Here is a 26,435-nt window from a genome sequence, read left to right on the forward strand (position 1 = left end):
TGCCACCACACCAGCTAAGCAGCTCCCTGCCCCAAACCCACAGGCTGCCTTCCCACTCCTATGGAGAGCCTGCGTGCCATGGGGATGGGTGCGCTGCAGCAGAGGGCAATCTCCAGTCTCACTTCCCCCACAGACACCCTGCAGGTCATACGGAGGGCACTAGAAGACAGATGGCTCCTAGACCCTCGCCCACTCTTCTTGTTCCCCTTCTTCCCCCCACCCCCAAACAAAAAGTCCCAGGAGTAACCACTCTCCAGTGAGTGCAGCACTCGCCCCTTGGGAGTAGCAGCTACTGGAGCAGTGCCACCCTCACTGTAGTGGAGAGCTGTGGTAAGGCACTCTCCCCCTCGTCTCTTGTCCTGAGGCCCCTGCTGTGAGTTCTACATCTCCCCTAGCCTTGACTTGTTCTATACGCTTGTCCTGAGCCCCCCACCCTCTGCCCTGAACCCTCACTGCAGCCTTCATTTTTGAAAAATACAATAATTGAAATAAAGTACATACATTCCATTTATTTAAAAAAATAGTTCTGTTAAAGACCCAAGCAACACAGATAAATCTACTAGTTGTTTATAAAATCCCCTGTGTAAATTAATAAACTTGGTTTAGTGTACTAGGAGTACTATAATCTTCTGAGATTTCTGCTGATTACTTGGGAAGAAGATACTGAGTAAAGGTAAACTCCATCTTTCATTGCATCTCTTCTGCTCCTTATATATTATGCAGAATTCCTAATTTTTTTTGAAAAGCTTGTTATAGCAGATATTTGGCAGCAAAACTAACCTTTCTGCTACTTATCTTGAATTTCTCAGCAGACGGACCATCACCATTTGAAGAATATAGTCTAAAGTATAAAACTCTTGCAGCACAGGGATGAACACCTTGCTCCATACAGAAAGGCAAGATGCTACAAAAAAAGCTTTTTTGGTAACACTTACTAAAATGCTGTTCAGTTTTAATTATTTACACATAGCAAGGGCTTGCTTTTCTAATATGTTTGTTTGATAGGATTAGTATGTATCTGAAGTTTCAGAGAAGAAGCTGAATCTGATGTAGTACAGACAACTATCACAACGATAGGATGTGTTGATTGTTTACTATCAGATAATGGCTGGATTATTTTTATTTATAGAAGTTGTATTTTTTTACTCTTCAATTTATTATTCTATCAGAGATTATTTTAAGTTGCACATGGAACATTGAGCCAACAACAACTTTATTAAGAAACCAAAAATAAAATTCTTAATGATGCCTTGTCTTTTTCCCCTCCTTTTGCTGTACAGAAATATTGTAGTCTGTATTGTACATCATGACCCCACTGTTCATGTAAATTAATCACATTTTATTCACATAGGACTTTGACAAAAAGGACATTTTCAGAGCAGTCCAGTCTTCCTGTTCATGTCGTGGAGCTGGGATCCACATTCACTGATAATTAGGGAAGCCAGTGACCTGCCTCATCACAGTCCTTAAAAACTATTCATTTTTAAGACAACATTTGACACTGGAAAGATGGCAACACCGGCACGGGGAAGCTGACTGAACTTCTGTTACTAACAGAAGTTGCAGAACTTTAGTACATGAAGAACTCAAGATGTGCTTGCGGTTTCTTCTACTAAAGGTAGTTTGTCCCAAACTGGCTGTTGAATATGTTCGGGTAGTTTCTCTAATTTGGTCTAAAAAACAAAGCAAAGAATTACACCTACTAAGCTGCACCTTAAATATGACAGCTCCCTCATTCAGGATAAATTGTCTTGCTGTATTCATGTTTACCCACATAAAATTACAAATACTTATTTGGATACTGAAAAAACTGGCAGAAGCCATTTTAAGAATAGCTGTCCACCATTTGGATCCTTTACTCCCCAGATAGCTTTTCTCCCCAGCTCCGAATCTCTGCACATTCCAGAGATTACTCTTGATTTTTGTCCCAGCAGACATTAGCAGCTGCCATTTGTCATCTGATTCATCTTAAAACTAGACTCATCCCACACCTCTTACAAGAAATTCAAGAAAGCAATTAAATTATACCTTTTTTACTTCCATGGCAACCCCTTCAGGTAAATTTCTTTGGATGTATTCCAAATAGACATCAGCTGTACTTCCAGTTAAATGTTTTAACTAGAACAAAACAAAGTGTTTTAAAATAAAAGTAGCCATGTTTTGTGCTATTAGTGTATCACAGTATAATGATATAGGCACATACAAATATGAAAATTTCCTCAGAGTCAGAGATGCTAGAGTACCCTGTGAAGGGTTCAACTGTCCCTTCACCACAAGCAAAGAATTAATATACTTTTTGCGCTCTCATACTTATGCACAGTAAATAGGAGAAGTACTCCAGATCAGGGGTTTACCAAATACACGTATTCTGCAACCGTAGAAACACATACATCTTTGTTTACTTATAGCTCCTCCTGGGATTAATCTGTAATTTGGTTTGTGCAGCTGATATTTAAAAAAGATGCTACATAATACCCAGGAGCAGCATAAGCTGGATCAGGGCCTAACATATATTGAACAACAATCTCCTCCCTTCAACAGACACAGGACATGAGGACTAAAGCTATGTAATACAAGATGCATCAAACACAACACATATTCCTTTTATTATCCACCGAGAAAGGGTAAGGAAGTTCTGCACTCTGGAGTTAAATGCAAAATCAAAACACACAGATTTCATAAACTGTCAAAATTGCAATACATTTTATCTGAGCTCTCATCTTACCCGAATACACTCACCTCCAAACATCTATAATGTGTCCTCATTTCATACTGAACTCGGTGCTTCTTGAAAATGTGTACTGACTTCAGAAGAGTAAGTCGTTCTATCTTCTTGGGAGGTTCACATCTAAGAAGTATTTAAACACATATTTAAAATTACATTTATATCCCTTTTAAAAATCAGGTTACTGTTTTCTGTATCTACATAACAACCCACTAGAATTTAATGCCCTGCTTTACTTGACATTTGTACAAGTGAACGACGCAATGTGAAAAATACCAGTGTATTTTGGTATCACCAACCACATTTTGGCTTAAATAAAACTGTTGGAAAACCCAGAAAAGAAACACAGGACCACTAAATTCAGCTAGATGATAATGGGGCTGCTTACACAGTCACTGGGTACTGTCCTTGCAGCAAGTTTGAAAAGGTATGTTTAAAAAAAAAACCAAAAAAAAAAAAACCACAACCCTGGGCAAGATTCCCTTTTCTGTAAATGTTTTGCTTTAACATAGTGCTGAACTTATAAGAGATATTTGCTTTTGGCTGTATGGTCCTTAAACTATTATCGTATACTACTGCTGCAGGAAAGACAGTATAAAGCCAACTTAAAATAAAAATGGTGGGATTTTATAACAAGAAAAATAATTAAAACAACTTCAAAGAAATATAATCCCAGAACATTTTTGGGTTTAAAAAAATGCCACGAGTGGAAGCCTTTTACTTCTGAAACACAAAGTACAGTCCATGCCTCAAAAATCTAGATGTATAGATGCCTGAAGGGGTGATGTTTTATAACTAGAATCTGAGCCTAGGTGACCTACACTTACATTTTTTCAATGGAGATGCCAAGTTCTTTAGCAGCAAGCACGGCAAAATATTCATAACTGTCCAACACAGTTTTATCATGGCCTTTAACTAAAACTGACAATTTCTTGTATAATGTGTCTGGTTCATCTGAAATGGACACCTAGGTTTTGAAAGAATGAGACAGAAGTTAAGTGATTGCTTCACACTACCTTTACCCAATTTATAAAACAGACCAGGATCAGCAACCTTTTGGAGGCAAAGTTCTGAAATTAGAACTTTTGACCTCTACTTAAAGTCTGAGTGCTGGTGATACTTTTTCAAGTCTGTCTAGGGCCTTGCTCCATGGGCTCCAGCCCCAACCCTGTGGCAGGACAGGGACTCCATAGACGAGGCCCCAGGTTCCAGCTCCAGCCCCAGGCCACGGCAGGGAGTCCACAGCAGGAGCCCGCAGGCTCTGTGCTCCAGCCCTGTACTGCAGTGAGGACTCCATAGCAGGAGCCCAGGCCATAGCACAGGCTCCAGCTCTGGCTCTGCGCCACAGCCGCACACTCCACTGGGAGCTCTGGCCCTGCACCATTGTGGGGCTGAGGTACGTGGGGCTCCATCCCCTGCCTGTGCTCCCGCCCCTTCCCATGTTCTGAAAAGTTACAGACTCTTTCCTGGAACCTATCTAATACTACTCTTTTGTGGAGCTAGAGAAGAGTGACTCAGTCTGCATTGTTGTCAATTCTCTCTGTAGCTGATGAAAAATAGACTCCTTCCACCAAGATAAGAAGAAACACAAGAAAATGCTTTAAGTAAAAGGGGAATTAAATTTCTTTTAAAACATGTACCATATATGTTTTAAAACAAAAGAAGCTTCCAGGAGAAGAGCACATTTCTATGCTAAATGCAGATTGTAACCCTCAGACCTCATTGGAAATAAGACCTCAGTGATGATAAACCAACTCAAATATTCTTTTCCTAATGTGGATTTTGCATAATTACAAAAAAACTCACTTATGCTGAAATAGATCTGAGTTTGTGTAATTTATATAAATAAGAAGGTCTATTTAGTAACATACCAAAGATTTGTCCTTAAGATGGTGTAAATTAGTGTAGAATCCTGAGACCTGAACCCGCAACAAGTCCTTGTTTCTAGTTAGTAGGAGGAAGAAGAAAAACATATTTAAACATGATTACAAATTATGAGCTCGGGGTTTTTCAGATTTCATTGTTAAATATACTTACAGAAGAAAACAATATGGCTTTGGCATATCCCTTCTTGAATAATTTATGGAGAAAGTCCCTGGTCCCTGAGAAAACAAGTTAAATCAGCTAGCGTCTTTCAAATTAAAAGTTATTGGCTTCACGTACGTTTCAGTTATCGTTTCCTAGACTAATAAATATATAAATGTAAATCTGGAAGTACCATGAAGAAATTAGAATATGAAAGATTAAATTCACTGTTTTGCAGAAAGGCTCTCTTGTACCTTGAAACCCATTTATCACGCTGGTACAGAGCCATGAGAGACACATTTGCTAGGCAAGTTTTGTTCTTGCTCCAAGGATGGCACAGAAAAGAGCACTGAAGGTGGATAAAAGGTTTATGTAAATTGAGAAGTTGGGAACATCTGCATTAAAGGTATGAAAGGGCAGCAGATGCTTTTCCAGTGCATAGGCCTGAATAAACACCACATTCATACCTAAACAGGTCCAAAGAATTACAATGAATGTCACTTTAATCTGAACACATCATAGAAGTTTATTTGTATGGTATCTTTTCAGACAATTCAGAACTAAAATAATATGGAAATTATCTTAATCTGTGCAGAAATTCCACATTAAAAATGGTGTGTTGGAAATCCAGATCTCACAAGCTCACACAGAAAAAAAAACTGGGTTAACAGTTATTTTACTAGTCACATTACTCTAGATTACATGAATGCAAAAAATGTAAGAACTTATTATCTAATGTGTGCATAATTATGACTAAATAAGAGGACTAGAGAAAAAAATTGATTACCCATGTCACAAAGTCATCATTATAAGAATACCTATGACCTAGAATGCAACAAAAAAAATTGAAGGTTGCGACTTTTATTAGCACAATAACAGACTCCATACATGTGATGTCACAATTGCTATTTCATAGTAAAAGTATGGTCTTTTTTGGTTTTGTTTTTATGTAACATAGCAGACTTGCTAATTTGTCAATATTTACTCTCTGTCATATGGCCTCATTATCACTTGCTTCTAACTTTCCAAAATTCAGCTGTTCAGACTGGAATTTCCCATTCCAGGTTTGTGTCCCATGCTGAATCTTTCTCTGGAATGTTTCAGTAAAAATGGTTCAGCCATTTTGAGAACAGGGGTAGGGGAAAACATATTGTCATCCCAAAAGAAATTCTTCTAGCTGCTTCATTGAAAAGTTCAAGTGCTCAATTGATTCAGAGCAGGGTCTCGCAATCAAGATCTGTCAGGGATGAGCCTTTTGCTGCTCCTCTGACGATTTACCGAAATATCTGACAACAGTCTGCACACACTCAGAAAAGACGTGTTAGTTTGGTGGGGAACTTATCCGGATTCTGTTTCTAATGCACACTCCTCTCCTGCCCCCTATATAGCTCCTGTGAAGCAACAAAACTAGGCAGACAACATCCCCAGAGGCACTAAGCCTGTTCCAGCCCAGGGCTCCAGGAGGACAGCATGACTTGTCCAACAATCGTTGCTCTCAGACCCAGATGCTGGGGCACTGGAACTCAAAGCAAGGAAACTCTCTCATCTGTATTTCCCATGGTCCCCTTACTAGCACTCAGGAGGAAACGGACAATTCCTCACTGGAATTTATAAGGGGAGGAACAGAGGACACACTGAATGAGGCAGAATAGGACAGGCAGGGAAAGAACACACCCAGAATCTGGAACAGAATCCAGGATTCCTGAATCTAACTATTCCTCTGCTGCTGAGCAAACAGCTGTGAAACCCAATAGCAAATGTGATCTCCTCATGGATGGTCCACATAGAGGAGAAAAAAAGACTGCTATTGCTACCAGTTATTTCATTGGCTCTAATGACAGCAACCTGTGCTAAATAGCGAAGTAGGTATCAGAGGGGTAACTGTTAGTCTACCTGAAGAAACGAGAAGTCCTGTAGCACTGTATAGATTTGTCAGTTTAAGGTGCCACAGGACTTCTGGCTGTTTTTAAGTATCTAAAGGTTACCACACTGTAACTGATCCAAGCCAGGCCTATATAGTTCTGATTTTAGAATTTGTTTGTTTTTTAAATTGGAAATTACATACATCTTCTAGAACTGGAAGGGACCTCAGGAGGTCATTTAGTCCAGTCCCCAGCCCTCTTAACAGGGCCAAGCACCATCCTTGACATCTATTTGCCCCAACCTCTAAATATCCTCCTCAAGGATTGAGCTCACAATGCTGAGTTTAGCAAGCCCATGCTCAAACCACTGAGCTACCCCTCCCCCAATAAAAGATTCTTTATCTAGCACATTAGGGAAATGCCAGTAGGTAAAAAATTCTGGTGAACTAAGGTAGAGTTGGGGTGCAGGGGGAAGCGTAGACTCTGGGAGAGCATTTGGATGTGTGAAAGTGCTCCAGGCAGGGGAGTGGGTTCCAAGAGTGGTTTTGGGGTGGTGGATTTAGGGGAAGGGTGCTCACCTCTGGTGGCTCCCAACCAGCAGTGACCTCTCCCTACTGCTCCTGGCAGAAGCATGGCTAGCCAGCTTAGCTGTCTCTGCCCATAGCGCCCGCTGACCATGGTTCCCAAACAATGGGAGCTGTGCAGCTAGCAATAGGAGCAGGGTGGCACTCAGAGCAGAGCCACCTCACAGCACCCACACCAGTAGCGGTAGGGTCAGGTTACCACCTGTGGAAAGCCACCTGAGGTGAGCACCCCCAGATCCAGCAATACAAAATCCCTCCTGTGCTCCCACCTCTGCTCCAAGGCCCTTCCTGCACCTCCCCACTCCACTTCAGTCCTGCATCCCAACACCCACTCCAAATCCTGTGACTGTACCTCTGTCTCGGAATAGCAAGGACATGTATCCACTTCTGAGGAATGAGGTTGGAAGCCTGATGGCCTCACACCAACTGCACTATAAACTAGGTGGTCAATGAGGATTAGAAATGCCAATACGTCAAGCTTTCTGTCTGGTACAAGAATGCGTAACAGTCCAATGTCAAGTACTCAAAAAGGAGGGAGGACATACTAGTGTTAAGGTTTTTTGTAGATTGTAACGTGTCTCCTTGTATATCTTTAATTATATAAGACATGCTTCCTTTTCCCCCACAGGAAACCTCATTCATTCAGTGTACACTATAAATTTCAATGAAAAAAAATATTGTCCACAAGATTCATTTGTTTGCTGCAGAAGTCAGGTGGCGTGTAGTGAATGTGGAAGAAGAGAAAGGAGAGTTTGAGGTTTATGCAGTGGACTGTCGTCTTACAGGACTGAACTGCAATCTACTCTGCATTTCCTCAAGTAGTGTAGTCCCAACTCTGTCTCTTTCACCTCTACAACATAAGATTTCAAAAATCATTGTATAAGCAGGGATCTGCAAGAGACTGCCTATGTTAGTCACCTCCTTTTTGCTTTAACCAACAAATAATCTGCAAACCACAGTAAACAAGGGAAGGCATGGTTGTGGGAGATGGGTGGGGGGAGGGCTGTATCATGGAAAATAAACTACATGCTCATTAAAGTGGTCTTGTAGAAAGATTATACTTCCAAAACACAATATATGATGGACCCTCATAATTTACAAGGATGTATCACTGAAACTGTCTTTTCCTCTACTGTGACAGCTACAGCCCTAAAACAATATTCTCGGCTAAATCTACCCTAGTCCGCCCAGCAAAAAATATTTTTAACTTGGGTTAAAACAGCACAGAAGACACAGCAGCTCTGCTTTCCACTCCTATTTGTGGCGTAGTATAAAGCCTATCGGGGAGCCTAACCCAAGTTAAAGGCACCTTCCTGTACCCTCAACAGCAGCCCAGATATGGCCAGTGACCTGAGCAGAGCTGACATCCCCGTAATTATCCTACTACCTACAAATCCGAGTCAACCCCAAGGAGTCCTCTGCACCGACATGCAAGTCGCACGCTATTAACCACCGCAGACCGGCATTCAAAGGGCGCGGCGCAGTGCAACGCAGCAGGGCTCAGGTTCCGGATTGCGACTCAGACTCAAACCAACGGAAATCTCAGAGAAGGGGTGAAGCCCCGAGGCTGTCGGCCCCCGGGTCGCAGGCGGCCCATCAGCACGGCCTGGCGGGCGTCGGGCTCCCAGGCGCTGCCAGACAGCTCGAGTCGCCCGCTCTGGCTCGTGGGGGCGATAAGGGACGCGGCTCGTGCCCAGCCGCGCGCGAAGGGCTGCAGCCACAGGCGGGGCGGGCTCGGAGAGAGCAACGATCCTATACGGGTACACCGGGGTACCGCCGTGAGGCCCGTGTCCTGCAGCTGCTACCCATCCTGTACCCTGGTACCTGGCCGAGCAGCCGCCACAAACGACTCACGCTTCCCCAGACCGCCATTTTGCCCGTACTTCGGTCCCGGCAACTTCCGGCAGCTCCCGCGCCAGAGAGCTCAGCGCGGAAGGGTAGAGCGCCCCCCCTCGGTACCTGCTCCCACACAGTTAGCCGCGCGCCTGTAAATCGGCGGTTCGCCTTCGCGCAGGTGCCGGACCTCGCTCCTCACCACGTGACACCGAACTCCCCACCCCTTCGCAGTTACTGTACCGTCCTCGAAGCCTGCCCTCCCCCGCCCCGCTTCGGTGGAAGCCTGTGGCAAGGCGCTTGCGCGGCCCTCAGGCGCCTGCCTCACTTCCCCGAGCAGTGTTACTCCGAGCGCGCCTGGGAGCGGGCCCAGTCCCGGGCAGGGCGCGCTGGTGGTCCTTGGGGGTCTCCTTGTAGGGAACGGAGGGGTCCCGCACCGAGGTCTGTGCGCCGCTCCCCGGAGAAGGCGCTGACTGCGGCGCGGGTTGAGGCCGTAGAGCGGTATCCTTGAATAGGCGCTGGCGGCTGCAGTCTCTTGCCTTTTGTGTGAGGCCTAAAGGTGCCGCGGCTGGGAGGCTCGCGGCGAGGTATTTAAGGCAGGAAGGGCAGGACGCACCTTTCAGCTCAGGCTTCCCGCAGAGGCCGTCAGCCCCTAGGACGGGATCATGCCCACGTTAGGGAAACTCTGAAATGGAGGGGGGACCCCCTCAGGGCAAACTACTCGAAGTGGAACTGAGCCCCTCTTCCCCCTACCTCTAACACGGGGTACCAGAGCACTTGCATTAAAGAGGCTAAGACACTCCACTTTCTGGCACTGGAGTACGAAGGCACCGGTGCGGAGGTGGAGAAGCAGCCTTGTATACCGTGTCTTAAGGGGTTTGCCACAGCTACCCTCAACAGAAAAGATTCTCTAGCCCTCCTGCAGGTGGGATGTGCACACAGCTAGTGACCGGCACAGGCTATGACTCGCACACAAAGATTGCAGCAATAAGCAGAACACCCTAGTAATATACCTTGCTTGTGTGTTCTTTGTACACCCACACCTAGCCCAACTTTGTTCACCTAGTTGTAGAGGTAGAAGGAACGCAGTTTTAGGACCATCAGTTTAAAACCCAAAAGCATGGAAAACAAAGGAGGCTTCTGGGTTTAGATTTTAGTTGTAAAATATTCCAGAGTAGCTCATGGCAGCAGCAATGTTGAGGCAAGGCTACATTAAAAGGTATGAGAGGAAGCAGTTCAGGTATTTGACAAATTTTTGCTTCTAAAATAAGATTAAATACGCTATTTTAAGATTATATAGCACATCAGAATTTTAAAATATGAAATTATCTTCTCTCTCTCTCTAAACTTATTAATGTAACACTTTCTAGTGTTGTTCACTATACCAAGAATGTTAACACTGTTAACCACACTGAAGGGTGTGTATGGGAAAGAGGTAGGTGAAACAATTTTCAGTGAAATGATTTAGGAATTCTAGTGACCAGATGTGGAAACAAGCTTAACAATATAGGTCTGACACAGCACCATCAAGTCCATGACCCTACACTGTGCCAGGACCAAGCAAACCTACACCATCCTTGACAGGGCACGTCAACATTTTTTAAGAGACTTCCAAGGACAGAAATTCCATGGTATTTGAGCATAACTAACCTTAACATTTTCTCCATATCTAAGCTAAATCTCCCTTGCTGCAAATTAAACCCCTTACTTCTTGTCCTAGTTCTATCCCTTAACACATCTGAAGACTTACCCCTTCCCCCAGCCTTTCTTTGGGCTGGTTTACACAAGGGAGCAATGTTGATCCCAGATAGGCAATTCTAGCCCCGCCATTAATGTATCTAGAATAGACCTATCCAGATCGACTTTGTTCCCTCGTGCAGATCAGGGCTTTTCGGGCTTGCGTTGACATCCCTTACTCCATGCGATAGTGTGGAGCATGAGAGTCGACGGCCAAGCCCAGGGAGATTGATTTTGCCACGTCTTCATGGATGTGGCAAAATCCAACTCTGAAGGATCAATCACGGCGCATCGAGCATGTGTAAGTGTAGACATACCCTTCTTTTCTCAAGATTAAACATGCCCAGCTTTCGTAACCTCTCCTCAAGAGACCAGATTTCTACATCTTTAATTATTTCTGCTACCCTCATATGAGATCCCTCTCATTTATCTGCATCTTTGCTAAAGTGTGGCATGCAGAATTGAGCACATCTAGCAACATTAAGGAATTTTTTAAAAGGAATATAAAGTAAATATTTTTACAAATATATATATATATATATATATAACGTTGTTGTCAACCCCCCGCATTTATATCAGATTAATTTATTTAAAAGAAATTTTCATTGCAGTAGCAAAACCCAGCAAACTACATTTTATCAAAAATATAAAATTCCACCAGAAAATACTGTCCTCTTTTTGCCAAACTTACATAAAACCCTTTGATTTACAAATACAACAATTTGTTACAAATAGTACTGAATATTCTATACATAGTGCTTATTGATATGTACCAAATATATGGAATCCAAGCAAAAAAAAATCAAAAAGTCAAATGCTAGGTTGTGAAATTAAACCAACCTAATTAAAATCTAAATAAGTTACATCCTGAAGTTAAACTGCATGCAAGTCAGATGCTTATAATATGAAGCTGTAGCTGGAAGAGATCACAAACTACATTAAGCATGTAGTTTTTATTACCATTACTTTCCCACCAAAAAGTACACATATATTTTACACTAGAGCTTTTAAAATATTTACAACCTTCTAATAAAATATATCAATTAAATATATTTGAAAATAAGATGATTTTCATAAAATATACTGATTTTCTTTTTATGTACAGACTTTACCAAAGGACCAAATTCAATAGTGAAACCATCCTGTAATAACACAACATTTTGCATCAGCAACTATTAGCAAAGAAACCAACTTTTCTGAAATACAACTGAAAACACATCAGACCAGCATCTGTGTAACATCAGACTGTGCAACTTTTTAATATGGAGTCAGTGTTTGAAGCCTAACATATAATTTAATACTATTTCAGGAATGTGCATTTGTTCTTTCTAGGCAATCTTTGGTGATTTCAAGTCACAATTATTATTATTTTCCTGGGTGTAAAATAAGAAAAAGTGTGCCTGTTTCAACCTGGAGATCTAGAGCATAGTCCTGTGGTTTTTAACAGACATTTGGCTAATCTTTAGTTAAAAGGAATCTGGATTATTTTTGAAAATTGTTTCTATGAGGGCTAAATCCAAAATATTTTTATCATATTTTTATTCAGTTCTTTAGGCAAATCTCCCATTGACTGCAATGAAAGTTTTACCGGAGTTAGGCAGGATTGCCCCTTCAAGACACTATATGCAGACTTCTTACCAACATACAAAGAGTGCTACTTCCACAACATGCTTCCACTTTTTCCCCAACTCTACTGAAGAAATCCCTTCACAGAGAAACTCTCGGGATTCAAATCTCCATAGATTTGTAGGGGATGGAGTGGGCTCCAGTCATGTCTTCCAAGCTTAAGCCAGCCCACAGACTCCAGTGCAAGTTAGTGTGTACAAAGGCCCTGATCCTGCAAAGACTTAGAATGTCCACAGAGTCCACTCAAGAGAGTCTCAACTGTTGGGGACTGCCCAGAATACAGGAGTCATGCTCCAGGACATGGCAGAGTGGAAGTACAGGTTCTTAGCCCTTGTGTCAGATCTCCTGAGATTCACAGGCATAGGGCAGAGAAGGGTGGAGTTATTCCTCCCTACCAGCAGAAGAATTCACAGGAAACTACAACTTGAAAATAAAAAGTGGTTTCCACTTACCTACAAGGATCATTCTTGATTAGCAGTGCATTTGATTCCAAGTAAGAACTTGAGGTTTTAGACTTGTAGGTTTGGCTTTGACAGAAATATGGTCTTTACTTGAGTAATAATCCTGTGTAGACATGGGTCCTGATTCTCACAGCCTTTGCACCTAGTATGGTCATTTACACCTATCTGCGGCAAGTGAAGAGACTATTATTTCATAGGATTCTGCCCCTATTTTGCATTTGGTTTTGTACAGGTATTAAGTACACAAGGGGAAGAAAATAGTGAACCAGGTCTACCCTCTTGCTTGCTCCACTTAAGAGTATGTGCTGTGACTCCACAAACTGTCAGATATTGTGGCAAATGTATGAAACATTTGTTTTGTAAAAAAAAAAAAAAAAAAAAAAAAAAGGGAAGGAATCAGGAAGATCTGAAATTACTTCCATACAAGGCTTTATAGCATTTGCAATCCTGTTCTCCAATGCACCATTCACAAGAGCATCATTATCATCAGTGAAACCTCTAAATCCTTTGCAGCATTTTATTTTGAGAAGAGCTTATAAACTGCCACGTTGTAATGAAAGGATGCGCACCCAAGCACTGTCTAATTGTGCATGTTGTTGAGGTGCAACACTATGAATCCAGTACTGAGTATCTCTGGAGAATGTGTCAAACCAACATCAGTACACACAAGGTCAGAGAGATATTTTGTGCTGATGTTGGTCAGGAAAAAGGGTGGGCAGCGGAAGTTAACTTAAGCATTTCCCCACCTTTGCCAGATAAATGTTACTTTTACATCTGATTCAGAATGTATGTTCATTGTAAGTGAATACTCAAAAATAGCATAAAAATATTTCAGGCCTAGGAAAGATAAAAGTGCATGTTTAAATTTCTGGAAGTATGCTGTTAAAACCTATTAGATATTCCAGCAACCTCCCTCCTCCCATACCATCTGTGGAGAAAGAATGTCTTGACATTTCATGTCTTCTGGAATATGCTCCTGCACTGCTCAATTGTACAAAACCTCTAAAATCTCTGGGAGAGCTATTCAACAGCACGATTTATTGTCACAACAAGGTATATCCAGTGCTGTCCAATTACAAAGGCATGGTTCCTAATCCAATGTTTCAATTAGAGGGTGTGAGTTTTTGCTGCACTTTAACTGAAGTGAACCAAAGTAGGACCATCTTCAATCCTTAGACTGCGTCATTCAGAAACCAGCGGATCTCTCTTCTGAGCCCAATTAAAATGGAAGCGCTAAAATGTACAATATAAACAATATCTCTTGCAAGCAGAGTACAGGTTTTGCAGTGTTCTGTTCCATGGATGATAGTCACAGTAATTATTCATATTCAGTTGGATTTCTTTTTTGTTCCAGGTACAACAAAAATGCAAAACAGAAAAATACATTACATCAACATCTCCAATGAATATGGAATATGATCAGAAAAACACAGCAAGATCCATTGCAGGCAATTATTCCAGCCAGAAGTACGTAACAATAGCTCTTTCCTGGTAAATAGGGCCAGAATGAGATATGTAAAATGAAACAGTCCAGGCTATACTGAACTCAGAATAAGAAAATTCTGAAGAGTTAAGGTTTAAAGGTCCTCCCATAAAAAGTCTGGAAAGAAATGGAAATAGAAACAAGATCTCAGTGAAGCAGAACCCAGATAAAACACCTTATAAGACTATTTGTGCCAATTATTTATTTTTCCCCAACACACAAACTGATTAAAAAATGGACGGGAAGCATATCTTTTCCCTAAACTTGGATAAAAATTACCATTTTTAAACAGGTAGTTTAAAAATCAATGGAAAATAAACTAGTAGAGTCCCGATTTCCTGACCGATACATTCAGGAGGTATTCAGTAGCTGTCGCATGTGACAATTCTACATTTACAACTCAGCATCATCGTGAAGTAAATCTGCATCTTCATCATCCAACAACAGGTCAGCCCCCATGACTTCAGTCTCTTCCATGACATCTCCTAACTCGTGAACAACATCATCTTCCAGGTCGTCTACATGCTCACCATGTTTAATCAAACTCAAATGATCCATAGAGATCAAACCATGTCCAACTGGCCCAGTAGTTCTTGCAACAGTGGCTGCCATTTCTGCTGCAACAGCAGCTTTCTGAGCTTTCTGCCTTTGCTGTTCTTCCTGTTGTCGGTGGGTCTTCATATGAGCATTGCGACTTTTGATTTTGAAAAATACCCTAAAATTTCAAGATAAGAAAGAACATTTCAGATGCCATCCCACTGCCACCTTTGAAGAAGAAATACTGAGGTTCTTTGCTTTCTTGCCTTGAAAGACAGGATGGTGAAGAAAAACTTATGTACCACTTGGAGGATTTCAGGGAGCGATTATCACGTTTCTACAGTCTAACAGTAATACAGATAATGGCACACTGGCCATTTAAACATACATATGCACCCAAGTGCTGCACTGTCTGATTGTCTCGTAACTATCAATGCTCATACCTCCCAAATACCCCATTGAGTATGGGAGTGCCAATATACCCATTTTATAGAAAAAAAAGACACAGAGAAACTAAGGCTGGGATTCACAAAGTACTTAAGCACCTAAATACCTTTGTGAATCTCACCCTGATTTGCTCATATTCACACAGGAAGTCTGTGGTGGAATAGAAACCGAATCCAAATTTTGGGGGCCCCACGTAGTCCCTTAATTGATGGAGAATCCTTCCTTTCTATCTTTTGGAAGAGGAAAAGTATGCTTTTTAGCTACCTGAGCCTAGGATATCACATCAATCTACTGCAGCATTGCCAGCTTCAAATATTTAACAGTCATCATTAGTCAGGCCTCCAAAAATCCTGCTTAATTTCTGAGGAAGTGAAGAGTTCTGTGAAGACTGCCTGTAGACTACAGAACTGACATTTTATCTTTCAAGATCCAGCTACCTAGAGTAGAGATCTTGACTCTATTAAGCTGCTCAGCTGCCTTATCCCATAATAGCATTAGACTTTGCAGTTTTTAAAATGTTTCAGGATTTGATCAGTATCTGCACCCAAAATGTCTGTTTTATGTGATACTTTTGTGGAAGTGGCTTTTTAAGATTTCAACTCCACTGCCTTGTGGGCAATACCGGGACAGCTTGGCCATCATGGGGGGCTGCATTGATTTCTTTTTCATTCTCTTGTCAAGAACACCACATCCAGCTGAAGGGAAACTATTATCAATGACACAGTTCATGTTTTAAACATCCTGAAAACAGAACACAGAAGAGACTTTAATAACATCAACAAAAATGCTCTGGTATCTGCCTCCCTCTGCTGGAAAGATGTAGCATAACTCTTACATAGGGAGTGAATACAGTAGTCAAATCATCCAAAGCTTTCAAATGATATCCAAACTAGTTTCTCAAAACAGATTACCCCTACTGGGTAAGGGAGGAGCCTGAAGGTGCATGCAATGGTTTCTTGTGCTGGGTGGGTGGGAGAAGGAAAATGTAACAGCATGTCAAAGGAAACTGATATTCCTTTGACACAACCTCACAAAAATAAATAATTACTAAGAACTTCTTGAAGTTCTATTTCTTTACAATATGAGCAGATAAATTTTCTATACTATTATAAACAGATGTAGTCTCTTACTTGCCACACTCTTTACAAGGAAAGATTGTTGTTGGGTCTGTCTCGCCACTTGTTGTGCTGTGGGCTGGGGAACTCTTAACTGAGCAGTATCCACTCTGTGTGCCAGATTTTTGCTTTGGGCCTGGAACACTGCATCGTGGCTTTGTTACCTGGTTTGTACCACCATGAATGCGAGCGTGGCCATTTAGTGCTTGTCTGGAGCTGAACACCTACGTAAAAAAAGAAACTGCATTAGAATAGCAGCGTAGAAAGAGAAATACATTTAATTTACACTACAAAGACATAAAATGCTGCAGTGGTTAATAATGAAAACACCACATTTGGCCAATTTTGTTTATAGTTATACCTGGTTGAAGTTAAACATTTACTCATTACATAAACAAAAAATGTACCATAATGAGTGGCATTTCCACTTAGATCTTATAAGTAGTTTTTTCATCCAGACACATACAAGTTCTCTACAAAAAGGCTAAATATTTCATCCCTATTTTACAGGTAGGAAATGTAAGCCACAGAGAGGTGAAATGACTTGTCCAGCAGACCAATGGCAAGGGCAGAGCTTGAACCCTGGCCTCTTGAATCCAACACCTAGTACCCCAGCCACTGGACAATACTGACCCCAAAATGCCTTAAAGATATCAAATACACATACAGCACCGCAATTTGGCATTTCACAGATAAAAGAGGCTGCAGAAAATGTGAGATTCTGAAGGGGTGGCAGGTCTACCGGTGCACCAAGAACTATAGGTGGTGGTTCAGGAGATTTCTGCATTTCACTTTCCTCTTCTTTTACAGATTTTCTGTCTTCTTCCATCTCTTCCTCATCCTCTAAATCTTCCTCTTCCCCACTTGTCTGAAATTAAAATTACATTCAAGGAAGACTAAAATTTGATCAAAGAATAAAAGAAAGGCATAGGGTTTCTGAAACACAGCATCATATAAGCCTGGTCTACAATACGGAACAAAGTTGACCCCAGATACACAATTCTAGTGACGCCATTAGCGTAGCTAGAATCGATGTATCAGGATCATCTTTGTTCCCTATTGAAGACTGGGGCTCTTCAGCCTCATGCCGATGTCCCTTACTCCACGCAATAGCGTGGAGTGCCATGTTCGACAGCCAAGCCCAGAGAGATCGATTTTCTGCATCTTCACAAATGCAGCAAAAATCGAACTCTAGAGGATTGATCACAGCACATCAAACACTCAGTAAATACAGACGTACCCCTGTTCTCTTACTTCAAGTTCTTGCTGTGACATTTGTATTTGCCCTACTATGGATGACTTTCCATATCTTACTCATAGCAAAATGATCTTCTATACCTGCATGGAGTTCTACAATATGACACAAACCTACCTTCCTCTTCAATATAAAATGGGGTGTTTACAATGCTTCATCTTGATATGAATGGCAATATGTAATATCAAACACATACACACTAGAAAGTTACTTGCTTAAAAAAAAACAACACTTCAAGAATTCCCTAATACCTGTGGTATTGAACTTACATGCAAATTAAGACTTTCTTGATAGTGTTGGTAAATTACCTTTCAAAAGACTGATGATTATGGTCTATAGTAAGGGTCCAACTTCTCATACATTGAGATTTACAGTGCCAATCACATACATCCACACCCACACCAATGCACCAACAAAAGTTTGCACATACTGTTCTGTTACAGTCTGCCAGCAGCAGAACCAGATACATAAGACACAGATGTGACTAGAACAGAATTTGATATTCAGCTGTAGAAATATTTGCACCCTGAATACATTTTACTTTCCATCATCAGACAAATGAATGAAACTTCACTATGCACCCCCACCCCACACATTGAATTTTTACAAGTGTTAGTTCCATATTTATTTTTTAAAACTCACCAGGAATTCATCTCTTATTTCTGCTAGACGTGTTCTATGTTTCCGTCCCAGGTGCATGATTTTCTTCCAAGTGTAGTAGTATTCCACACACTGTGCAACAGTCTTAGACTTAACCTACAATATTAAGGCATAAAACTAATATTCCAATAACAAAAAACTATATAAGGCTGTTTTGTTTTTACCTGTCCAGGAAAACGTAACACAGAAAACTGACTGACCACAATTTCTGAGAGCCCAGTTATTTTTCATTTCTTTAGTCCAAGACTGAACTCAGGACCATAGTTTATGTGATTGCGTTATCAACATTCCCAGGAGTTATTCCCAGACCAAAAGCGCCACAATGTTGATTGACAGTACACAGCAGAATCCTCAGAAGAATATTGCGATTTTTATCACCCTTCTTCCCCACAAATGAAACAATCATTAAAAGCCAGAAAATGGAGAATTTAGATTTTACTTACACAAACCTAAACATTTTGAGCATGGAAAATGACAACTGAAATGCCTCAGCTCTGTCCCCAGACAGATGTCATCCTCCCAGCTTTCCCTCTTTGGGGTAGAATACCAGAAACATGTACCACAAAAGTGTGGTGCTTCATCAGCCACTGTGATCTAGTACCATAATTTCATGATCTGACCGTAAACAGCTACTACATAGAGATACACAAACTCAGTCACATGACACTGACAATCAGCTGACATCCAATTCTCTAGGATGGGTGTACAAAGTGGGGCGTGGACCCCCTTGAGTGGGGCATGACATTTCATAAGAGAGGGTGCAGCACAATAGGCTTCTGGGTCTCAGGCTCATCCATCTCATTAAAAATGTTGAAATAGGTTACTGTTTTTATGTGTGTGTCTACATACTTATTTTTGCAGATGTGCCCAAAGGCCCCCCCCCACCATATGAACATAATCAAAATTTTGGTCAGTTTGGATTACATTAGACAGGTTGGGGGCCCCTTTATCTGCATCTAATCTGCAACCTGCAGACTTGCAGGGGGGCCAGATCGAGACTCTGAGACATCTCCCTCTCTGATTCATGGCCAGGAAGAGCCATATGGGCAGCTGTGGGGAGCCCATGTGTAGCTGTGGACCCTCCACCTGCCCTCACCCATGTGGAGAATCTACACTTTGGTTCCTCACAGCAGCCTGCCCACTTTTACTGTCAGAGCAGCTGCACTGCTATCTGCAGAAACGGCCAATGGCTATAAAGTGGATACCTGCATATTTGCAGGGCTCAAACGTTCAGGCTTCTGAGAGTCACACAGATTTAAATGGTTTAAAAACAGGACTTGGAGAATGCATGGTGGAGTTAATTGCTACTTTAAAAATAACTAAATTCCAAGGTCTACTGGTGCTACACATGCACACACATACACACAGGGTGAGCTGAAGTCTTCATTCATTATGTAATCCCTCTAACTTCCATTGGTTCTGTGAATGCAGTACATCAGCCGATCACTAAAGGGTGAAGAGCAGAAGTACAGATTCAAATGGAATGTGGCCCAAAAAAACCAAAAAAAACCCAACCTCCCGAGGGTCTCTCACAGCCCTAATCTTCCATGGTTCTATGAAATAATGAGCAAAAGATTATAAACACACTAAAACAAACGCCTACTTACCATTTTTTGTACAAAAATAAAATCTTTGCTGTAAGTGGACAATGCTTTGTTAAACAGTCTTCTTTCTAGAGGTGTCCACATGTCAGATCCTAAAACAAATGAAATATTAAACATAGTTTGTCTTCTAATTGCTAGCTTCCTCTATCTTTATTCATACGAGTCGGTCAGAGCAGGACACTGAAAGTCCAGACTGCTTGCTTGCAATACCTGCTATGGCACAAATTTATTGTGTGATCCTGAACAAATTTCTTCTCTGTGATTCAGTCCCCTCCATCTTCAAAATGGGCATGGTATTTAACTATTTCATAGGAGCATTGTGTGTCTATGACTGCAAAGTGCTTTGAGATGTCTGGATGGTGATCTATCACTGCCAAGTATTACTACTGTTAATGTACTTTACTGCCCAGTAAAAATAAATTTTCATTAATCAGTGTTGAAATCAAGTATGAACCCCTCAAAACGAGTTGGTCCTTCCATTAAAATCCTTAGTGGTGTTAGTCAAAACAGGGACACAGGAGCTGCTCTTCTAGATCACAGAAATATTTTGTCTGCAAGTGGACAGCGACTGCATGTTTCGGAGAAAGGTGCAAGAATCCTCTCGGTGGCCAGATATGGAATAGTCTGCCCAAGTCAGAAGTTGCTTCCCTGTTCTATTAGTGGATGGTTTATTACCCAAAGTGAGTGAGAGAGAGAGAGAGATATGGCTCACCCTCTTCTGGAACCTATTAAAGTTCTGCCATCCCGTAGCACAGAGCTTCATGGACCAATTATGTCTTGTGTAAAAATATACAGCCTTTTATCAACTTTACGTTTTTATTGCTTTTCAATTTCATTTTACTCTACTTGCCAATTTGCTCCTGTACCTCCTATGACATTCTATATCATAGAAGAGTGCCTCAGCTGTTATTCGCTGAAAAGAGTAGGCCAAAGGCACATATCTCCCATTATGAAAACAAACAGCATTTTGCTTCTCTGCAGTAGTATTATTCTCTTGCTGACTGAAAGCATTTCTGGCATGAGGGAGAAAGCAGTATTAGCAATTTCCATTTAGGTTTATAGGAAATCTTTCTGTATGGCCCTTACAGAATGGGACTGACTTCATCATCATCCTAGGCACTCCAGGTCTCTCTGCCTATTTACCTGGTCTGCTCTTGTGCAAATTTACTACTCCACCTTTCTGTGCCTCACTTTATTCACCTGTTAAAATGGGAGTAATATTTATCTCAGTGGAATGCAGAGAACCTTAGTTATCTGTTACTGATTTTTTTAAGATCTTGATATGAAAACTGCCACGTGTTATGACTCAAACTGTTTTTCTCAAAACTGTGCCGTTTTAAAGCTTTTAAAAAGATTCTTAAGCATTAGCTTCAGCAAACTGCTTAATTTGTCTTTGCTTTTCTTATGAATTATTACAATGAACTGAGAGTTAATTTACTGTACATCTAAGGAAGTTTCCTGAAAGTTGTGGCATTATCAGCAGGGGTCCTAATATGAGTAGTAGGGTTAATTAAAGCAGCCTAATTAACTAGGATAAAGACTCAGTTGGAAAAGTAACGAGAAAAGCTGTTTTTAACTCTGGTTGCTGGGAAACTGACTTTGTACTTGCTAGCCGTGGGAAATATAGAGTGCATACAGAAGGATCTGCAATGCAGTAAGAAAGAACTGAGACCTTGGAATATGGATCAGTTTTAAAATCAGGGCTTTATATTTCAACTATTCATCCTATAAAAACAAAAAAGCAGTCCAGTAGCACTTTAAAGACTAACAAAATAATTTATTAAGTGTTTTGATAGTATATAGACTAGCACGACTTTCTCACTGTTACTATTCATCCTATACTCTTGTGTATTTGTATATTGAGGATATGTCACTGCAGTAAATCCCTTTTGACAGTAACAGACAGTAAATCCCTTCTGCAAGTGAGGGGGCACTGGGTCAGAGTCAACCATTTTAGTTGGCCAGTTCAGACCCACTACATGCATAGCAGGAGGGACATGTAACATGATACTTGGCCTACATTCAAAAACCAAACCATATGCATTGGATGTTTACCCACAGACAGAAGCACACTGCTGTTTCATGTGGTCTCTCTCTCTCTCTCTATTATCCATTCCTACAGTGAGACTACAGCAGAGCTGTGCGCCCAACAAACAAAATCCCAGTACAGTTCAAAGGACTGTAACAGAGCTTGTGTTTTGGGTCCTGGCTGTCTTAGGCTACGTCTACACTAGAGAGTTTTAGCGACAAAACTTGCAGAGTGTCCACTCTAAAATGTGTTCTGTTGACTGTAAATCGACAGAATGCAGCACTTCTGTCAGCAGCATTCTGCCATCTCCCCAGGAAGAATCTGTGGACAGAAAGCCAGTGTGAATGCTCTCGGGGTGGAGGGCCCTGTTGACAGACAGACAGAGCTTCCAGGACAATGGACAGGCCTGTCTGCTGAGCTTCTGGTTAGCTGTTCTGTCAAGAGAGGGGCTGGGCAGTCTGGCTGCTCTCTGTCAACAGAGCAATCTGCTTTTGTGCGTGGCCGCAATCTGTTAGCAGAAGTTTTATTGGAAGATATCTTCCGGAAGTAACTTCTGTTGACAGATTCCTGTAGTGTGGATGTAGCCTTAGAAACCACCTTTTTCTGTCACATTCTAACAGCTGAAGGTACAGAAAGAGGGGCTGTCTCTAAAACAAACAAACTGGAGGGTCACTGATAATACTCTCAATTTATAATGTCTATCATTCTTGGTGGGAGGGTGAGGACCCCTAAAATTTCAGAGTTTCTTCTCTCATTTGTCTGATGTCTGACTTTTGAAGCACAGTTGAAAGCCCACATACTCGCTCTTTTGCCTGAAATATATTTTGAATGGAATTATGGATATTTCACATTTGGAGAATTCTTTGCACCCTCATGAGTAATTATTATGTTTTGTTTTCATCTAGATGAGTTTTAATGTACACATACACACCGAGGAGCTGTGATAAATGACATTTATATGTTGGGGTGGCAATCAAAGCATACGAACTATTAACCCAAATTCCACTAACGGTGTCAAGTTTGAATTCAACTAATTCTTGCAGTTAGATTGATTTCCTGCAGTAAGAAATCTGTATGCTCATATGACCAAGCTCATATGCAGGAATTTGTGTTTGCATGCATGCGCTTTTTTGGAAATATGGACCACCACCTCCGGCCACATGGGGGTCTGCCCTTCTCTCCTCTGTCCCCATCCAACTGCCTGTGCCTCCTCCCCCCACCACCACTCCGGCCCACAGACCTCACCTCTCCACAGCCTCCGTGCCTCGCCAGCACTCACTGTATGGCGCTCCACTGCTGCCTCCCAACCAGCCAAGCACCACTTCTCCGAAGGGGAGACATCCAGCCACCCAACAGAGGCAGCAGCGGAGTGCTACGCTAAGAGTGTAGGGGGGCTAGGGAGGCTGTGGGGAGGTGATCCTCTGTCAAGTGAATTCTCCACTGGGTCGCCACAGACAAAATTTGACCCCCTCTGCACTTTCTCAGAAGCAGAAAATGCTCTGACTGGAAATCAGAATCTGGACTTGCACATTTTGGCTATTTGGGTATCAGAGATTTTTTTGGATTGCTTCTTTTTATTACAAGGTGGAAACAATGGCTATGTACAGACGAGAAATCTTACTATAGAACCCGGGTCCTCTTTGCAGGAGCAGTTGTTAGACATGAGATGTTAGGTGGTGGGGTGAGAAGGGACCCGTCCCACCTATGGTTCTTATCCTTTAGTAAAAATAGATAAATCTAAATGGTTGGCCAGGATATATGTTTCACAAATTATTTCCAAATTATAATTAAGATGAGACTCCCATGATATATGGTAAAGTAGAAGGGCTACATCGTTTGTTTCAGGCTAGATATATGCAAACAATGATTATGAATTCAGTGCCAAGAAAACACTTGCAAGAATTATACTCTAAGGTGAATTTTGCACTTTTTATGCAATGACCATCAAGATCCTTACAAATGTGTAAGCATCGCAAAAACTGTACAGTGATATAAAGAGGCTAAGGGACCAACCCAAAGTTACAAAACAAGCTAGATCATTAACATAAATTACAAGAATTTCCATCGGAAATTGATACAGATAAGTCGTCTTTTTTTAAGGTTACTTCAGGATGTTTTTGAATTTCACCATTTAAATTTCTGAATCAGAAGATGCAGAGCAGTACATAGGATTGCACGCTCATTTGTCATCTGTATTTCAATACCAGGGACAGATACAGCCATCACAGTTCTACACAGAACTGCTATTTCCATAGGGAGTTTTGGATCTGAACTAATGACAGAAATTAGCCAAAACTGTTTATGTCTTCTTAGTAGAGATGTATAAAAGAAATCTTAAAAAGAAGGAAAGAATATTCTTACAATCTGAAAGTACATCTTTCTATCATTAAGAATTGTACCTTTTAGCTATAGGAAAGTATATTTCTAGATGCTACAGATGTTTTTTGTGGCATCAACTCTTTATCTGGAATCTTTATGTTGTGCACCAGCCATAACTTACATGTAATTATACCAAATCAATACAGTTTTATTTCATCATATCTTTTTTGCATGACATGAAATAACAAAGCAAGGTAGTATTAGTGTAGCCAAGTACTGTCTGGTTACAGAAACCTGCTCACAGATCTACACTATATCTACTCACATATCTGCACCAGCAGTATCATCACAGGACCTAACATCAACCATACCATCAGGGGCTCCTTTACCTGCACATCTACTAATATAATATATGTCATCATGTGTCAGCAATGCCCTACTGCAATTTACATTGGCCAAACTGGACAGTCTCTATGTAAAAGAATAAATGGACATAAATCAGACATTAGGAACGGTAATATACATAAACCTGTAGGAGAACACTTCAATCACCTTGGACACTCAGTAACAGATTCAAAAGTAGCAGTCCCACAACAAAAAAATTTCAAAAATAAAATGGAGAGAGAAATCTCTGAGCTGCAAGTCATTTGCAAATTTGACTCCATCAACCAAGTATTAGAGAGAGATGGGAGTGATTAGACCCTTACAAAAGCAGTTTCTCTGCTCTGGAAGTTCACACCTCCACATTAGAATCTGACAATGGGCAACATCCCCCCTGACTGATCTGACTTGTTTTTTTCTCCTCTCGATGTATACTACTGATAATGGGCCATTTCCACCATGACTGTATAGACCTTGTCAGCTCTGACCCTCCCTTTTACTGGGACCCCCCCCACAAATACTCCTCTGTACCCCTGCTCCCCACACTCATGCATCTGACGAAGTGGGTCTTTGCCCACGAAAGATTATGCTCCAAAGTATCTGTTAGTTTAGAAGGTCCCACAGGACTTCTTGTTGTTCCTGAAGATACTGACTAACATGGCTATGTCTCTGACACAAAAACCTGACCAGAAACTATGCCAAAGAGAGAAAAACCTCTGTTATGTTAAATAAAAAGAACAGAATAAAAGAATCAGGTGATTTTTAGCTTTCATTTTACTCAAGATTATGTGTGCATTATGCGTACTCTTTATAAATATAAACACACCACAGATTCTTTATAAACTTACCAGCATAATGGTAATTTGCCATTGGATGACATTTCAACCTTACTGGCTTCCTCAATAGCAGCATTTCCAGGGCAACCTATAAAGTACACATGCAAAAGAACAGAACAAAACATAAAACCCTCACTTATTAACCATTTATAACTCTTCACAGAACAAATTTAACAAGCGTTATAGTAGGTGACTAGATTCAGCATCAACAGGGTTTATTTTCTACTGCTTTATACTAAAATCATCATCAAATTACTCTCCAAAATCCACTTATGCTTCATCTTCTACAAGAAGTTACCAATAACCAATCAACTAAAGGTGGCCATGCTGAGGTGCCCCCAGCTGTAGAGGATATTCTTTAATTTTAAAAAAACAAAAAACAAACAATACCATTTATTTGGATCAATGCGTGTATGTAAACATCTGGACTTGGTAACTGAGTCACTGTTCTATGGTTCCCCTCATCCACGGTTTTCCATTTTCTCCTCATGACTGTTACCTATGCTGGCAGCATCTGGCCTTAAATTAGATGGTAAATGATCCGGGGAGGAACTTTATCTTTCTATTTGTTTGTACAGCCCCTTGGATGCTACTATAGCACCACCATTCCCAAACTGTTCTTTCAGTGAATTACTCACACGAGAACAGGAAGCAGTAACATACTAGAATTCTGGACAATTAAACACAGATTGACAAGGTTTCACACAAGATGGCAGGACACTGAGTCGGGTGGCTCTCTTTGTTGAATGAAGATATCAGGCCAGGAGAATAATTTATATGGTAGTCTTAAAATATACAAAGGCAAGGACTGAGTGACAATAGTTATCCAAAGAGTATAAAAACATGTAGAGAGGCTCTGCCTTGATATATAATTTATTAAGAATGAAAGGAAGTGGTCAGCCATCAGCATGGTGAT

General features: G+C 41.1%; 2 protein-coding genes across 14 annotated transcripts in view; both read right to left on the reverse strand.

Annotated features, from left to right (window-relative positions):
• Positions 1 to 518: 518 nt before the first annotated feature.
• On the reverse strand, positions 519 to 9,218 carry MRPS10 (mitochondrial ribosomal protein S10). Of its 6 annotated transcripts, XM_074988525.1 has the most exons (8): positions 9,021 to 9,060; positions 5,538 to 5,575; positions 4,763 to 4,827; positions 4,597 to 4,669; positions 3,553 to 3,692; positions 2,740 to 2,848; positions 2,029 to 2,118; positions 519 to 1,673 (listed from the first exon to the last, which is right to left on the reverse strand). In XM_074988525.1, the coding sequence occupies exons 3-8, from the start codon at positions 4,786 to 4,788 to the stop codon at positions 1,587 to 1,589; spliced, it is 525 nt and encodes a 174-aa protein (XP_074844626.1). In that variant the 5' UTR covers positions 4,789 to 4,827; positions 5,538 to 5,575; positions 9,021 to 9,060; the 3' UTR covers positions 519 to 1,586. The 6 variants fall into 6 exon arrangements, with proteins under 6 accessions (XP_074844626.1, XP_074844630.1, XP_074844625.1 ...); XM_074988529.1 differs by lacking the exons at positions 5,538 to 5,575; positions 9,021 to 9,060 and adding an exon at positions 9,156 to 9,218; XM_074988524.1 differs by lacking the exon at positions 5,538 to 5,575 and having other exon boundaries at positions 9,021 to 9,137.
• Positions 9,219 to 13,217: 3,999 nt separating this feature from the next.
• Positions 13,218 to 26,435, reverse strand: part of TRERF1 (transcriptional regulating factor 1) — a 150,474-nt gene continuing 137,256 nt past the window's right edge. For all 8 annotated transcript variants that reach the window (XM_074989584.1, XM_074989583.1, XM_074989591.1 and 5 more), the window contains 6 exons: positions 25,532 to 25,607; positions 19,958 to 20,046; positions 18,333 to 18,446; positions 17,103 to 17,303; positions 16,451 to 16,659; positions 13,218 to 15,051 (listed from right to left, as the gene is read on the reverse strand). In XM_074989584.1, the coding sequence (XP_074845685.1) occupies positions 14,730 to 15,051; positions 16,451 to 16,659; positions 17,103 to 17,303; positions 18,333 to 18,446; positions 19,958 to 20,046; positions 25,532 to 25,607 (1,011 nt within the window). In that variant the 3' untranslated portion in view covers positions 13,218 to 14,729. The remainder of the gene's footprint in view (positions 15,052 to 16,450; positions 16,660 to 17,102; positions 17,304 to 18,332; positions 18,447 to 19,957; positions 20,047 to 25,531; positions 25,608 to 26,435) is intronic.

Source organism: Carettochelys insculpta, chromosome 3 (genome assembly GCF_033958435.1).
Source record: "Carettochelys insculpta isolate YL-2023 chromosome 3, ASM3395843v1, whole genome shotgun sequence".
NCBI lineage: Eukaryota > Metazoa > Chordata > Testudines > Carettochelyidae > Carettochelys > Carettochelys insculpta.